We start from the raw sequence: 16,311 nt of genomic DNA, 5'->3' as shown, positions 1-16,311 counted from the left end.
TCAGTATAAGTCCAATGTGACTGTCACATCAGCCAGTACAATTCCTTTAACAAGGCATCCAACACAAGAAAGAGAATAAAGTGTGTTTGTTAAGGCAAGGCTCCATCTAGACAATATGATGACAGGATTGCATTAACTGACCTTAGGGTCATTCATCACACCACTGACAGACAATTAGCAACTGACCCTTGAAGAACGGATGAGTTCAAACATGAAAACAGCACTTTTACATTCCTTATTGCTTTGAATGCTTTACTCTCATTCTCTCTGTTATCAAATCTACATTGAAACATCATGAACTAAATCTGATGGTCAAGTCATCCAGTTAGAGCCACACGTTGTTCCAAACCTGTATGACTAACTTTCTTCTGTCGAACACAAAATAAGATGTTTGAAAAGTGGATGGTGATTTATACTGTCAAGCTCCAAAAAGGACAAAAAAGCACTAATTATGAAAACATATACTGTGGAACAGACCACAATTTATACCATTATTCACTAAAAACATTCCCCTCACAGCTTTTATATCTAATTTTCCATATGACATGTATGAACCATGGTGTTTAGCATCACTCATATCAAATCTGGTGTGTTTCTAAATGCACCATTTATTAATTGAACTCAAGCAAGAATGAGATTTGAAACGATGACATATAGGAATATTATCAATCACTATCATACACGGCACTCTAGAATACTCGATTCTGATTGGTCAATGACGCTGCCAGTTGGACGCTGATATCTCTGAGTAACAACCGCACCATCCACGTATCAGACCATTCATCTGGGTATTGTGAGCCATCGTTCCGGCTTCTTGGTTTACTATGCAATCTCTACAAGTAAGCTAATAAAAGAATTTCAACTCAAATCAATGTTTCATGTGAATTTATTTATTGATTTGGCATGTAGTCTTGTAACAGGCTGAATAATGAGGAGTTAGATGTTCACAAAATAAACACTAACAGCACTCCGACACAAACCGGAGGTGGATTTCAGATGTTCAGCGATTCCTTTCTTATCAAATAATAACTGTAATTTCAATGCAAAACAATTTTTCATGTCCATTTATTCGTCTGTTTGTTTAATAACAGTGTAATAAGTGGGATAATATACCGTCAGTCGGTTGTTATTGCAAAATAATCTCCTTTAAGTGTCCCCCCCCCCTCGTGTCGAGGTCCTGATCACCCTGTCCGGTTTATTTTGTGATCTGGCTTACTTACTATAATAATTGTGTGTTTTTAATTGAGTTTTTATTTCTATTTTATGTTCAATTTGTCATTTCAGTTTAGTTCAGTTTAGTTTTAGTTAGTTTTCACAATTTGTCTGTTAGTTTTAGTTAAGTTTTCTAGTTTCAGTGTTCTAGTTCCTATCGTTTCTTTTGTTTGGTTTAATTTTAGTATTTTTGGCTGCCAAAGCTAAAGCATTAACTGTTCAAATGTAAAATATTTAATGTCATGAAAGTGGTAGTTCACCCCAAAATGAAAATTCTCTCATTTTTTACTCATCTTATGCCATTCCAGATGTGTATGATTTTCTTTCTTCTGCAGAACACAAATGAAGATTTCTAGAAGAATATTTAATCTCTGTAGGTGTGGAGTGAATGGAGAACATAACTTTGTATCTCCAAAGATCACATAAAAGAAACATAAAGGTAATCCATAAGACTCCAGTGGTTGAATCTGTATCTTCAGAAGTGATATGATAGGTGTGGGGGAGAAACAGATTCATATTTTTTGTCCTTTTTTACTTTAAATATCCACTTTCATAATCACTTTCAGATGTGAAAGTGAAACTAAACAGGCACCACATGTGACTTTCAGTTGCATTGTGTGGACCTACAGATGTACACTACAGTCTTCATGTTTATTTATCAGAAGAATGAAAGTCATTCACATCTGGGATGGCATGAGGGCGAGCAAATGATGAGAGGATTTCAATTTTAGCTTGAAGTAATCCTTTAAATTTCTCAGGGCAATCTTGTGTTAGCTCTACCATGGCATTTTAATGTTTAATTAAGGTGGATTATAAATGCTTCAAATGTTGTAATAAAGGGTGAAGATGGGTTTAGTGGGACAGATAAGATTGACCCCTATTGTATCCATATGTATTTCCTATGTATGTGTATGTCATGTGTATTTCATTTTTTCTCTGTCCTACAGTGTCAACACTGCCTTAAAAAACAAACAAATGGGATTCGGTCAAAGCTTCTTCTTCACAGTATTGAGGATTTCTTCATTTGAGCTTTTGACTAAGTTAGGAGACAGCTTTCTATAATGTCAGGTTATGTGGCATTTGGATCATAAATAAAGTGACAAGTAAAATTTCCAAACGTGTCCCACATTCCCCATACAGTATATAAGCAAACAACAAAAATTTATAAAGTGCATTTTTATTTATTTTAATTAGTTTTGGAGTTATGAAAATGTTTCGTAGTTAAGTTTAAAAAAAAATCTATTTTGTACATAATTTATATTTTGGTACTTTTTAAATACCTTAAATGTATATCCTAAAATGCACTTTACTGTTTAAGCCTTGCCCCATCCTTTCAATATGAAACTGAAAATTCATTCTGAAAATGCAAAAGATTACATTTTAAACCAACAATAATTTAAACAAAGAGTGAAATAAACAAAATATTGCAATATAAGTGTGAAAATGATTTCTAGCATTTTTTTATTTAAATATGAGGATGAGGAAATAATAGCAGATTTTTGGTTGAACTTTTATCATGAAAATAAAAACACAATTTAGAGTTTTGCTGTTACAGATATTGCGATAGAAAGTAAAAAAAAAGATGATATGACATATTTTACACACACTTTGACCAATAGCTGCATGTGTTTAACTCTATCAGCTATCAATTGAAATACATTTGCAAAGGAATGTGAACCTTTTATCTCCCTGAGCCCACTTAACTTGTCACTGTCTCTGTTTCCTTTCACTACTTCAGATTCTTTCAGTCTTAAAGGAAAAGTCCCCCCAAAATTACAACTCTTTACTCACCCTCATGTCGTTCCAAACATGTATGCTGTTATGAAGTTCATAATGTGTTTCTGTCAAGCTTCATAAAGGACAAAAAGACACCACAAACGTAGTCTACATGACTCATGCACTATATTCCAAGTGTTCTAAAGTCATGTAATAGGTTTGTGTAAGAAACAGACAGAATTTTATGTTGTTTCTTTGACTATTATCCCATACAGGTTATATTTAAAATAATTTTTCAAGCAAAACACATATCATTAAAACACTTTTCTGGAAACTTTGGAACCCAAATTGTACTAAATAACTGTTTTTAGCAAAGTATTTGGACTAAAAGTCGTGTGTGTATATGTGTGTTGTGTGTCTGTGTATATATGTGTGTGTGTGTGTGTGTATATATGTGTGTGTGTGTGTGTGTGTGTGTGTGTGTGTGTGTGTGTGTGTGTGTGTGTGTGAGTGCGTGTGTTGAGATGGACTATCAGTGATTGGGCTGATGAAGGGAAGGGGGTGGCTGGATTGGTTTGCGTGGTTGGTTTTTGATGCGTTCTTTTTTGCTCCACTAGATAAGATTAGCATGTTACAGATAACAACACACAGCCATCTTATCCATTTGAATCTCACCAGACACAACATTGTGTGAGTGTGTTTTCTAACATCCGTCTCCATAACATAAACATAAAAAGTCCTCTGTCTTTATTCTTTCACTAGTAAGTTCAGTAGAGTGTCTCATCTTGCAACTGATCCGACCGCAAACTCAGTGTGCTGTCTGTATCTCACACATCAGAGAACTCATTTAAAATACCTGACTGAGAAAGAGTCCAGCAGATTATGATTTTACACTTGATAACATTACAGGCTTCAGGGCCAAGTGAAAAATATCCACATATTAGAGAAAAGATGTTTTCTCTTAGACTCTTACCAAAAAAATACTGTGATGAGACTGTGGTACAGTAATGGCGTTAGATATCTTTGTATGTTGATATCATATAGTGAATGGTTACCAGAACTTTGAAGCTCTAAAAAGCACATACAAGCAGCACAAAAGTAATCCATAAGACTCCAGTGTTTAAATCCATATTTTCAGAAGCAATATATTTAAGTTTTTTTTTCAATAAATCTCCACCTTTGACCAGCCCCAACAAGTAGGAGGCAATATGCACTAAGAATGTGAGTCGACAAAAACAAAAGAAGAATGTGGAAGTGAAAGTGGAGATTGAGAGTAAAAAGTACTTAAATATTGATCTGTTTTTTTATCCACACTTATCATATCACTTCAAAAGATATGGATTAAACCACTGGAGTCGATGGATTACTTTTAAGATGACTTTATGTGCTTTTTGGAAATTGATAGTTCTGGCCACAATTCATTTGCATGTTTGCATTACAGAGCTGAAATTTTCTTCTAAAATTTGAATTTGTGTTTTGCAGAAGAAAGCCATACACACCTGGGATGGCATGAGGGAGAGTAATTAACTAGCCTATTCCTTAAATGTTTTACTATATAGAATTACAATAACTGTATGTCATGATCCAGTTCCCTTACTCTTGTCAAAGTTTCATTTTTTTATTTTTATTATGTGCAATAATTTTCTGTGTTGATAGGAGTCGCGCTTTGGTCGCAAATTGCTTCGTTCGTTGAAAACGGGTAGGCTACAATGTAAGATGGTAACCAAACGTCACTGCATAATCACCTTTAGCCTATCCAGTAGCAACTACATAGCGACTGTTATTGAGTGAAGTAAAACTATATTGACAGTATTAGAGATTCCCTGAACAAAAAATCTATAAAGACTGCACTAATCTGCGACACAACTACGTCGTAACGCGACACAAGTGCAACGTCGCTATACTTTGGGCCGTTTTGATTATAAGTGGGCGTTCACACAGGATGTGTTCCGTCTGCGCTATTTAAATATGGTCTATGTACACATGCGTTTTACGGACGTCGGTCTCGGGGATTTTTGTTATCATGATGAGCGTTGCATTTTTAAGAGGGGGTGTCAAGTTAAACATTTGCCCAACTTTTAAACGTGTCTTGGGAGACATTTGGTTCAGCTCCATTCAGCGCGTCAAACGGACTTCGGATCTCGCTGATTTAAGGGTTGATAATAGACTAGTTCAACTTTTAAAACGCGTCTTGAGTCCTCTGAGTTTAGTTCCATTCAGCCGCGCTCCGCGATGTTTTGAATGCGGGGACGCATCTATTGTGCGATTTAGTCGCGTCGCTGACTTCTAGCAAGGACACCTGGAAGCTGGTTTTAAGCTGTAATTTACCTAAAAAAAAAGACACGTATACGCGTACGTGAACAGATGATGTTAAAGTTGTCCCGTATAGCTCCACCTCTGCGCGCGAGCACCGGGGCGGGCTCGAGACGCGTCTACCTGCTTCAGCCCCGTTATTTAAAGCCCTCAGAGACAGACGCGCGCTGTGAGGAAAAATAAAGAACTGAACCGAACAGATAATAACTCTTACTCATACTCTTTCACGAAAGTGACAGGAAAAGGAAGCTATATTACACGACAAACAGCAACAACTTTTGATGGGACACACAGAAGTTTTCAGTTGTCTTCTGGAACACGCCGAGGAATTGATGGAGATTTTGCGAATTGAAAAGCTCCATGGACGACAACTGCTTTTGTTTTGCACTGGATAGTACACTGATGCCATCGGACAACCTCCCTCAAATACCTTTATGTTCTCTAGTTCTGGTGCTTTAAAGAACCCAGAAACCAAAACACTGATCTGAACTTATAATGTAACATCAATATATTTGAATGTCCAAAGAACCATAAAGCAAGATCCTATTTAGTCAAAAATGGTTCTTGATGAGAGGAGGGTTCTTTGCTGAACCTAAGAACCTTGAAGAGCCCTTATTTTGAAGAGACTCATGGCGCTAAGAGTTAAGTGCCTTTATATTTAGAAGTTGAAACACCCTCATCATCATCATCATCATCATCACCTCAGACTGGATGTGAAGATGAAGAGTCTCTGGTTTGCTCTGGTGAGCTGTTTCTGGAGCTCCTGTCTCAGCAGTTCAGTGTTTGATGGCTCTGAGCTTCAGCCGAACTTCATGCACCAGGAGAAGCGAGAGATGCAGAAAGAGATCCTGTCTATCCTGGGACTGAATCACAGACCCAGACCACATGTGAACAGCGGCAAATACAATTCCGCACCTCTCTTCATGCTGGATCTCTATAACACGATCTCCACTGAGGAGAAAAGCGACGTGGATCAGTACAGATCCCTGATCACCACCACAAAACCCGCCGTGGCTTCACTTCAGGACACTGAGTTTCTTCATGACGCCGACATGGTCATGAGTTTTGTCAATTTGGGTAAGACAAACGTTCACTTTTCTTGTTTTACTTTTATATTGATATATTTGATGTCTTAAAGATCAATTATTGGAGAGATGCAGGGGCGCGTGCACCTACTGTAATTGATCAGCATCCATATGTTTAGGGGATACCGGGGTTGGTTGGCACACTTTTCATTCTCTGTTTGTAAATAGTGTGTGTGAAGGTTATTTTAAACTCAATATGGTAAACAATGGCAAAATCAATGTGCCAACTAGCAGAACTTTTAACAGGCTATAGCAGATACCCATCACTGTTAACTAAAATTAATATATTTTAAACGTCTTTCTTGGTATTATTTGTTTAACATTTATAGCGTAGAGGTTATATTATTCATTCATTTATTTGACATACATAAATTGAAAAGTTGTCTTTACCATAACAGATTTTAACATTCAGATCCCCTGACAGAATCAATCAGTGAAGGTCAAGAACACAAGGTAAACATTTAGATGTCACACTTTTGTGGAATTAATTACAAAATTAACTAAAATGAACTCTGTGCCAAACAACCCCTGTAGCCAACCAACCCCAGTCTCACCTAATACATATTTTTATTAATAAAACAAATATTATTATATGTATTGCGTCTAATATACAGTGTCTCCAAAAGTATTTGTACACTTAAATCACTCTTAAAGATGTTACATTCGATAAAAAATAAATAAATATCAAAGCAGGTATTATTTATTAAAATAAATAAATAATAATAAAATAAAAGATGGTTAAAAAAAAAAGCAGTTTTGTTAGGTTTCAAATAATAAATCAGATAAAGTGTTGGCAATGAAGGCAAGAAGAATTGTGACACTTTTGTTCATATTTAATATGATGAACTACACCTGTGGTACATCCACTAAAAATCACCTTTACACCTGTTGCTAAAGTTAGTTTTGAAAAATGCTCTATTTCTTGCTGATGTCACCTGCTATGATATTTTATTATATAATGCAATTACTTTTTTTAGTGTGAAAACACTTTGAATATAAATACAGTATACATATTGAACAGTATACATATTGGTTTATCATTTAAAACCTAACAAACTTGTTTTTTGTGCAATGTTGTGCTTGAAAAGTGTGCTTGCGCTGTCTGTCTTTAAAATAAATGCCACTTGCTCTGAAATTTTGCTGAAATGTGTATCTATTGCACTGACATTCATACATTTGTAAGTGTGACTTAAGTGTACAAATTTTGTGGCCACTGCATTTGTCATGCATCGCAATACAAATTGGTCTGAAGTTAAATATAAATAAAAATTATATTACAGAAATTATCATGATGAATGATTCTCAAGAAACCTGTTGAGAAAATGTCTTGATGTTATTTTACTCCAAAATCTAAAGAAACAAATACAGCTTATTTATATGATATTTTTCTTATACAAAATGAAGGGTATTTTGAGGGCCATTAAGATTTTATACATTGCAACATTATTTTCTTGATAGTTACGCACATTTTACCACCAAGGGCTCTATGTTTGTGAGTGTGCAAAGTGCAGCACTACATTCAACAACAGTGAGCTACATCTTGTCCAATTTTCATGAGACTTCTAATTATAATGCTGTGTTCAGACTGCAGGCAAATCAGATTTTTTTCTCAAATCAGATGCTTTCAGGCAGACTGTCCACACTATTAAATGCAAGTGATCAAATCAGATTTGCACATTCAGACATAACAAACCTATCTGCATTGGTTGCTTTGGTAACGACGTAGGCGTACGTGATGATGCTTTCAAAACAGATGCGGGAAACATGGAGGTGCATCATCTCGTTTTCCAAATATGCGCACAAGAATAACTAATCGATGGAGGAGACTGGCAAATATTGTGATGTTCCGTGCTGCAGTCACCGATTGTTGATGTCATCGTTGTGTGTCGCGATAAGAGTGATGCAAAAGACCATTTGAAATCCGAATTGAGCAGCCAGAGCATCCGGACTGAGACGTATCTGAAAAAAATCTGATTTCAATCGCATTTGAAACTGCCTCCCGATGTGGTTTGAATCAGATTCCGAAAAATGTGTTTTTTTGCTGTCCAGACAATCAAAAACTCATCTGGATACAATCTGGAAATGCAAAACATCAGATTTTTAGAGGTTAGTTTTAGTTTGAACAAGGCCTAAGTGCAATTTTCGTTCCAGCGCAAGTAGGTGGGTGGGAGTGTTTGTGCTAACTGTGGGTGGATTTTATGTTAATGAAGTGCCGCAAAGAGCAATTTGCTATTTTCCTGCGAAATAGGTCATTGCGCTAAGACATTTAAAAACTGTCTTAACTCAGCGCAAACTATCTATAGGTCATGGTTTATTTTTCAGTTATTATTATTATGTTTATATTGTATTTATGAACTAATTTGTATTAGTATTTTTACACCTGTTGTCATAGAGTGTTTTAAAGTCACTGCGAAAGGTGCTGATCAAAGAAGTTGGCGAGGATAAAATGTTTGGATTTGGTATGATTTTTTGAACATTTAGTTATTTTGATTATATTTTCATTTAGTTTGAAGTGTAATTTGAATTTAGAAGTATTTTTGGTTGAATTATTTTCATGTTTCCTGTTTCAATAAATGAATTTATTTGTTCAAAATTAGAATAACCGGTAGAAGTGAAGTGCGTGCCGATACAATCACTGTTAATACTAGCAGTCCCGGTTTTAAGGGGGTGCTTGAGGGCACAGCGTCAGGCCACAAGTCTGTTTATGCTCAGTGTTCTGTGTGGTTTGTTTCAGTAAACATGCACCTCATTAATGTAGGGAGTATTTGTGTGCAGGATTCTCTTGTTTATGTGAACTTCCCTCTAAGGGTCCAAGAGTTGCCTAATTAAAGTTCATTATAATAGTGCAAACTCTTCTGGTTCTAATCAGCAACTATGAGCCAATGGGTCAGTCAATGCGTGAGTTGCGACAGTATGTTGTTGGTTGGTTTCATTTCAAAACTCATTTGTCACTCTTTGTTATATAATTCACTAAAGTGGACTACAAAAGCTGCAGATTCAGTAGTGATTTTCTGAAATGTGATGAACACTCCATAATGGACACATGCCATCGATTGTCACGTTGGCCACATTTTGAAAAGCTGCATTGAAATGAGTGTATTTTTTGTAAACTGACCATGATGTGTTACATGGGATACTAAAAGTGTCAGTGACTTAGTTCTGTCAAATTTATTGGACATCTGAGGACTGGATGAATTATTTTACTCTTGTATTTAATTAGACTTTGTTGTAGTCTCTTGCCTGGGAAATCTTTTTTTATATGTGACCTGTGTGTGATTCAAGTGGTCATCTGCCTAGTACACCTATGACTAAACTCCAAATATAAGGTGAAAGGGAAGCATGGGCATATATTGTTGTATGGAAACTCACCAGTGTTTTTAACACTCCAGAGTATCCAAAAATGGCTGTGCGTTTCTCCGTAACTGTGTGAATTATGTTATGACAGTACAATCCTATGCAAATTTTCTTCAGAGTTCAGTCAGGAATCGGGACTTCAACAATTAGTTCCCCAAAGAGGTGAGAATATGTTGGTTATTATTACCACAATATTTAACATAAAGCAGAACAAGCCAGAATGCCATTAATACCTCATGGAATAGTTCATAAAAAAAATAAAAATTCTGGAATCATTTTCGCACCCTCATGTTGTTTGAAAGTTGTATGCTGTTGTTTTCTATTTAATGAAAGCATTCAGTTACCAGGGGCTGTAAAACTACAAACAAGGAAAACACCATAAATGCATCATCAGACTAATCTCACTGTGAATTTGGCAACAGTAGGTCGAAAGTTCTTCATCTAAAATCTGTCTTTGCTTACTGACATTTGAAGAACTGCCCCCAGTGGCCGAAGCTGGAAGAGTTGTTAAATATAGACCATTTCAAGATGGTTTAAGGAAGTGACGTATTTTTGTTCCTTGAACATTTCCTGATAGTTGTGCATTCCAAATAGGATAAATCACCCACAAAAGGGCACTTTGAAGGGAGAACAGTCATTATAATCATGCTGTAAGAACACTTCAAACATAATTTCCAATAAAAATGACTTGGAAAGTGAGTTCTGAATGACCTCTTGTTTTAGCCCCACACCTGTTCACCTTTCAAAGCTCTCACAGTGGATGGTAAAGTCTTCAAATGGAATAGGGCATAGGGATGATTACTTCTGTATAGAACGCACCCTTAATCAAAACAACAGTGCGACTCGTGAGGCGCTTCATTCAAGTTATTTATTTTTACATTTAGACACTTTTATCCAGAAGAAAGAGACAAGAAAAGTATTTTAATCATTAAAAATAAATCATTACTGTGGGTCGCACAGACAGACAGCTTCACTGAACGGCTTTATTGATTATAACCAGAGACAATTTAGCAGAGACGGGTCAATTTTATTAAAATGAGTGGGAGAATTTGGAACATCAATCAGTCAACAGATGTAGAAATCAAGTCCCACCTTACAAGTTAACGAGCCAATCATCTTTTAGATACAGACATCATCTGTCAATCAACTCGAGAATGCGCATTAGCTATACAAGCTGTGAAAATCGCTTTTCAAGGTAAAGCAGCACAATTTATGATACCAGTGTTGTCAGATTTTACTGCTGATTTGAAATATGTTCTTTGATCATAATCTTGACTGAATGTTTTGGGGATTTTGGTCTTTTCCCATTCAAGTAGATTTGAGCTGCACTTGTATGCAACTTGTCTACACAGAAAATAGCTGCCCGAGAGCATTTCAAAGATATCTGCTGAGTGACCCAACATGCTACAAATTCTTCGTAACAGGAGTGATCATTCCTGTGCTCTCCACTGAGGAAATAATTGTGACCATCTACGTTGTAAACTACGATACATTTTCATCGCCTCTCTCGTGTAGACGCTCAGTATCAACAACACATCTGGATAAATCACTTCAGGTAAAAGTTTGACATTATTTGAAGAAAATACTGTATGTTAACTCAGAGCCGTTAATGATACCGTCTAATCTGTGTATGTAACCTCCGTTCCCTGATGGAGGGAACGAGACGTTGTGTCGAAGAAGCGACACTAGGGGTCTCTCTTGAGCGGCAAGTATGCCTCTGATCAATGAAAAAAGGCCAATGAGAAGTTGGCAGACAGTATTTGCATCAGGGAATGGAGGTTACATACGTAACCTAGACGTTCCCGCCTGTCGCTCACTTCGACGTTGTTTCGAAGAAGCGACACTAGGGGTCCAATTTAAATCACGCCATGCGCTAAGCCGTGTACGTGTACTGCTGACACAGGAGCAGGCAGGTACTTGACGTGACCAGCTGTATCAGACTGCACTTACCCTTCCCCAATGCCCCAAAAAAGTCATCGGAATCCTTCTGGTTACCCTAAACAGGGGAACAAGGTGACGCTTGCCAACCTGGGAACAGGCCGAGCCTAGCCTGACCTCTTTTCTCTCTATGTTTCTCGCATAGAGCCAAACGGCTGGGGCCTTTACACACATCGTGGGAAGGCGGTCTTACCCGGTTTCCTATTTTTCAGGGGGAAAAGACCCTGCGGAAACCACACCTGACAAGAGAGGGGGAGGTAAGAGTGGTGAATACATCACATGGGTTTTTAGGTGAAATGTGGAAAGTGGCGTGGTGGTAGATCCCACCTCTCCGGAGGGCGGGAGTTGCTACAAACACGGCGACCAGGGGACAGTGAGAACTGCCCAAGGGAGACGCGGGTCCACTCGTAAGGGGACCGTACTGCGGAAAATACACACAGGGGGAGTCCATGTAGGAGTCCTGAGCTGTGGAGCACCTATTCCAGTACAGGGTAGATTAAGTACCTGCAGTGGATTGGGTCGGCGAGTTCCTCCACTGAACTGCAGACCCAAAGGGCTAGGGAGGAGTCATCCAGGGATCCGAATGAGTGGGATCTCCTAGGAGAGAAAGCGCACAGTTTTACCTCGACGGAGGGAAAGGGCGCTAGGCACAAGCGATCCACTCGGTCAGTCTGTCAGCGTGTATCGAGTTCTACTGGCTCGGACCTGAGAAAACTAGGTAAATATCAGCTTCTGCTCGCAACTTTTTTCAAATAACGTTAAAATTGCAAAAACTTCATATTACCAGACCAAGATCAACAGTACCACTGACACTCGTAGCTTGTTTAGAACATTTAACATACTTCTCTGCCCTCCCCCTCCACCACCTGACACATCACTGACAGCAGATATATAAATTTTTTACTGATAAGGTTACAGCCATCAGCAATACATTCACAGCACCACACCCTGTCAAACACCTGGCTCCTGTATGCAACCCTTCTTTCCCTATGTTCTCTCCTTTAACTGACACTGAGGTCTCTAAACTCCTCCTCTCCAACCACCCCACAACCTGTTCCCTTGACCCCATTCCATCACATCTTCTCCAGGCCATCTCTCCGTCCATCCTACCAGCACTTACACACATAATTAACACATCCCTTCTTGCAGGCACTTTTCCCACTACATATAAGCAGGCTCGAGTAACCCCACTGCTGAAAAAACCTGCACTTAACCCCACACCGATAGAACACTACAGACCAGTCTCTCTCATCCCATTCATGGCAAAAACACTTGAAAGGGCAGTTTTCAATCAGATCTCCGCCTATCTCTCACAGAACAAGCTGCTGGATGACAATCAGTCAGGCTTCAAAAGTGGACACTCCACTGAGACTGCCCTGCTGTCTGTCATCGAGTCGCTGAGACAGGCGAAAGCTGAATCGAAGTCATCCGTTCTGATTCTGCTGGACCTTTCTGCTGCCTTTGACACAGTCAACCATCAGGTCCTTCTCTCCACCCTCTCTAAACTGGTATCACTGGAACTGTGCATGACTGGTTCAACTCTTATCTCTCAGAAAGGTCCTTTGAGGTAGCATGGAGAGGGGAAGTATCCAAGCCACACCAGTTACTTACTGGGGTACCTCAGGGATCAGTGCTTGGGCCACTTCTCTTCTCCATATACACAACATCACTGGGACCCATCATCCAGTCACATGGTTTCTCTTACCACTGCTACGCTGATGACACGCAACTCTACTTGTCTTTCCAGCCCAACGACACCACAGTGACCGCTCGAATCGCTGCCTGTCTGGCAGACATCTCAGCCTGGATGAAGGAACACCACCTTCAACTCAACCCTGCCAAGACCGAACGCCTTGTCTTTCCAGCCAACCCGGCTGTTGAACACAACATCACCGTGCAGCTGGGTCCAACTACAGTTTCGCCTTCCAAAACGGTCAGAAATCTAGGGGTAACCATTGATGATGAGCTAAATTTCACAGACCACATTTCAAAAACTGCAAGATCTTGTAGATTTACACTCTACAATATCAGGAAGATAAGACCCTTCCTCTCTGTACATGCCACACAACTGCTCGTTCTGTCCCTTGTCATAACTAGACTGGACTACTGTAACGCTCTCATTGCAGGCCTTCCTGCATGTGCTATTAGACCTCTCCAAATGATCCAGAATGCAGCAGCACGTCTGGTCTTTAATGAACCTAAGAGAGCACATGTTACACCACTCTTTGTCTCTCTCCACTGGCTGCCGGTTCATGCACGTATTAAATTCAAGGCCCTAATGCTGGCATATAAAACAGTCACTGGGTCTGCTCCAGCATACCTAAAAACATTTATGCAGAGCTATGTTCCCACCAGAAGCCTGTAGTCGGCTAAGGAACGTCGCCTTGTCGTACCAAAACAAAGAGGCACCAAAACACTTTCCCGGACTTTCAGTTTCATCATACCACGGTGGTGGAATGACCTTCCCAACTCAATCCGGGAAGCTAACTCACTCTCTATCTTCAAAAAACGGCTAAAAACACATCTTTTCCAAAAGCACTTAACCGGTCACTAAAAAAAAAAAAAATTATTTACATTTCTTGTTGCACTTAAATCTGTTTTGTATACTATTATGGTGATAGTGAAACTTTGTAATATGGCACTTTTTGTACCACTGTCTCCCCAAGATGATTCGCTGATGTTCCTCCTCTTTTGTAAGTCGCTTTGGATAAAAGCGTCTGCCAAATGAATAAATGTAAATGTAAATGTAAATGTAAAACACGGGACGATACTGACTCGACCCTGAGATTGTAGAATCTCGCAAATGTATTAGGTGTTGCCCAACCATCTGCTCTGCATATGTCTGCCAGGGAGGTGCCTCTGGCCAGTGCCCACAAGGACATAACACTCCTTGTTGAGTGTGCTCAGACCCACAAGGGGGGGGGCATGGCCTGGGTGTGATAGGCCAATGAAATGGAATCCACCACCCAGTGGGAAAGCCTCTGTTTGGAGACAGCATTCCCTTTCCGCTGTCCACCAAAGCAGACAAAGAGCTGCTCAGAACGTCTAAAGCTCTGCGTGCGGTCCAAGTAGATATGCAAAGCATGCACTGGACACAGCAACGAAGGGGCTGGGTCTACCTCCTCCCGGGGCAGCGCTTGCAGGTTCACTACTTGGTCTCTGAAGGGAGTCGTAGGAACCTTGGGCACGTAGCCCGGTCATGGTCTTAGGATCACATGAGTGTCTGCCAGACCGAACTCCAGGCAAGTGTCGCTAACAAAGAACGCTTGCAGTCCAACTGATTCTAGCGGCTCAAAGGGAGGTCTCTGAAGGCCCGAGAGGACAACTGAGAGATCCCAGGAGGGGAAAAGGCTTGGCCAGGAGGGATTTAACCTCCGGGCGTCTCTTAGGAAACTGATAATTAAGTCGTGCTTACCCAAAGACTTGCCGTCTACTGCGTTGTGGTGGGCCGCAATAGCAGCTACGTACACCTTCAAGGTGGAAGGGGACAGCCTCCCCTCCAACCTCTCCTGCAGAAATAAGAGCACTGACCTAACTGCACACCTCTGTGGGTCTTCAGCCCGGGAAGAACACCAATTCGAGAACAAGCTCCACTTCAGGGCGTAAAGTTGCCTGGTAGAGGGAGCTCTGGCTTGGTTGATCGTGTCTACGACAGCAGGTGGTAGATCAGCTAAATCTTCCACGTCCCGTCCAGGGGCCAGACGTGGAGGTTCCAGTGGTTTATGTGTGGATGCCAGAGCGTGCCCCGTCCCTGAGAAAGAAGGTCTTTCCTCAGGGGGATTTGCCAGGGAGGGGCTGACAGTACCTGTGCAAGAAGGCTCACTGGGGGAAATGCGTACTTGCGCAGCCCCGAGGGCCAGCTGTGTGCCAGTGCATCTGCCCCGGGGGGAGGGGAGCCTCTATTTGGGCATACCAGAGCGGGCAATGGGAGGTTTCTCAGGAGGCAAACAGGTCTACCTGAGCCTTGCCGAACTGTTCCCAAATCAGCTGAACCGACTGGGGGTGAAGCCTCCACTTCAAGCATCATCGTGACAGCGCATCCGCTACCACATTGAGGTTGCCCGGGATGTGAGTGGTGCGCAGCGACTTGAGTCGGATCCAAAGGAGGAGACGACGGGCGAGTTGTGACATGTGTCAGGAGCGTACGCAGCCTTGGTGAAGTATGTACGCTACTTCGGTGGTGCTGTCTGACCTGGTCAAGACGAGTTTGTCCCGAACTAACAGTCAACAACTCTAGGCAATTGATGTGCCAGCGCAGCGGGGCCCCTTTCTAACGGCCCGCGGCTGCGAGCCCGTTGCACACGGCACCCCAACCCAATTTGGAGGCTTCGGTCGTGACCAGGACACATCGGGAAACCTGCTGCAAGGATGACCGCCATGGAGGATGCCATGCCAGGAACCTCGGGAAAAGTTATAAAGGGACCCCTGTGCCCGGCCTGAAGGTGGCGAGGCATTCCAGCATTTGGGCCTGGCAAAATGAATAGTGTAACCAAATCGAATGGTCCTGGCCAGCCAGCGTGACTGTTTGGGAAGTGAATGCCACGCGTCCAAACTCCGCGCTAGGGGCACTAAGGGGACAATTATCTGTGGGGTACCCGGCGGGTGCGTCCCAAGGATCTAGTGCTGAGAAAACACTCGAAGAACTTACCTTGCTCTGCACACCCGGCAGGGGCGGGTTAATGACTGAGGAGGA

General features: G+C 40.7%; 1 protein-coding gene across 1 annotated transcript in view; it reads left to right on the top strand.

Annotated features, from left to right (window-relative positions):
* The first annotated feature begins 5,379 nt into the window (after positions 1 to 5,379).
* LOC127634916 (bone morphogenetic protein 7-like) overlaps positions 5,380 to 16,311 on the top strand; it is an 85,123-nt gene continuing 74,191 nt past the window's right edge. Inside the window, 1 exon segment of the mRNA XM_052114667.1 lies at positions 5,380 to 6,318. Coding sequence (XP_051970627.1) covers positions 5,961 to 6,318 — 358 coding nt within the window. The 5' untranslated portion in view covers positions 5,380 to 5,960.

This window comes from Xyrauchen texanus, chromosome 42 (assembly GCF_025860055.1).
Source record: "Xyrauchen texanus isolate HMW12.3.18 chromosome 42, RBS_HiC_50CHRs, whole genome shotgun sequence".
Classification (NCBI taxonomy): Eukaryota; Metazoa; Chordata; class Actinopteri; order Cypriniformes; family Catostomidae; genus Xyrauchen; species Xyrauchen texanus.
This window is presented reverse-complemented; position numbering and strand designations above follow the sequence as displayed.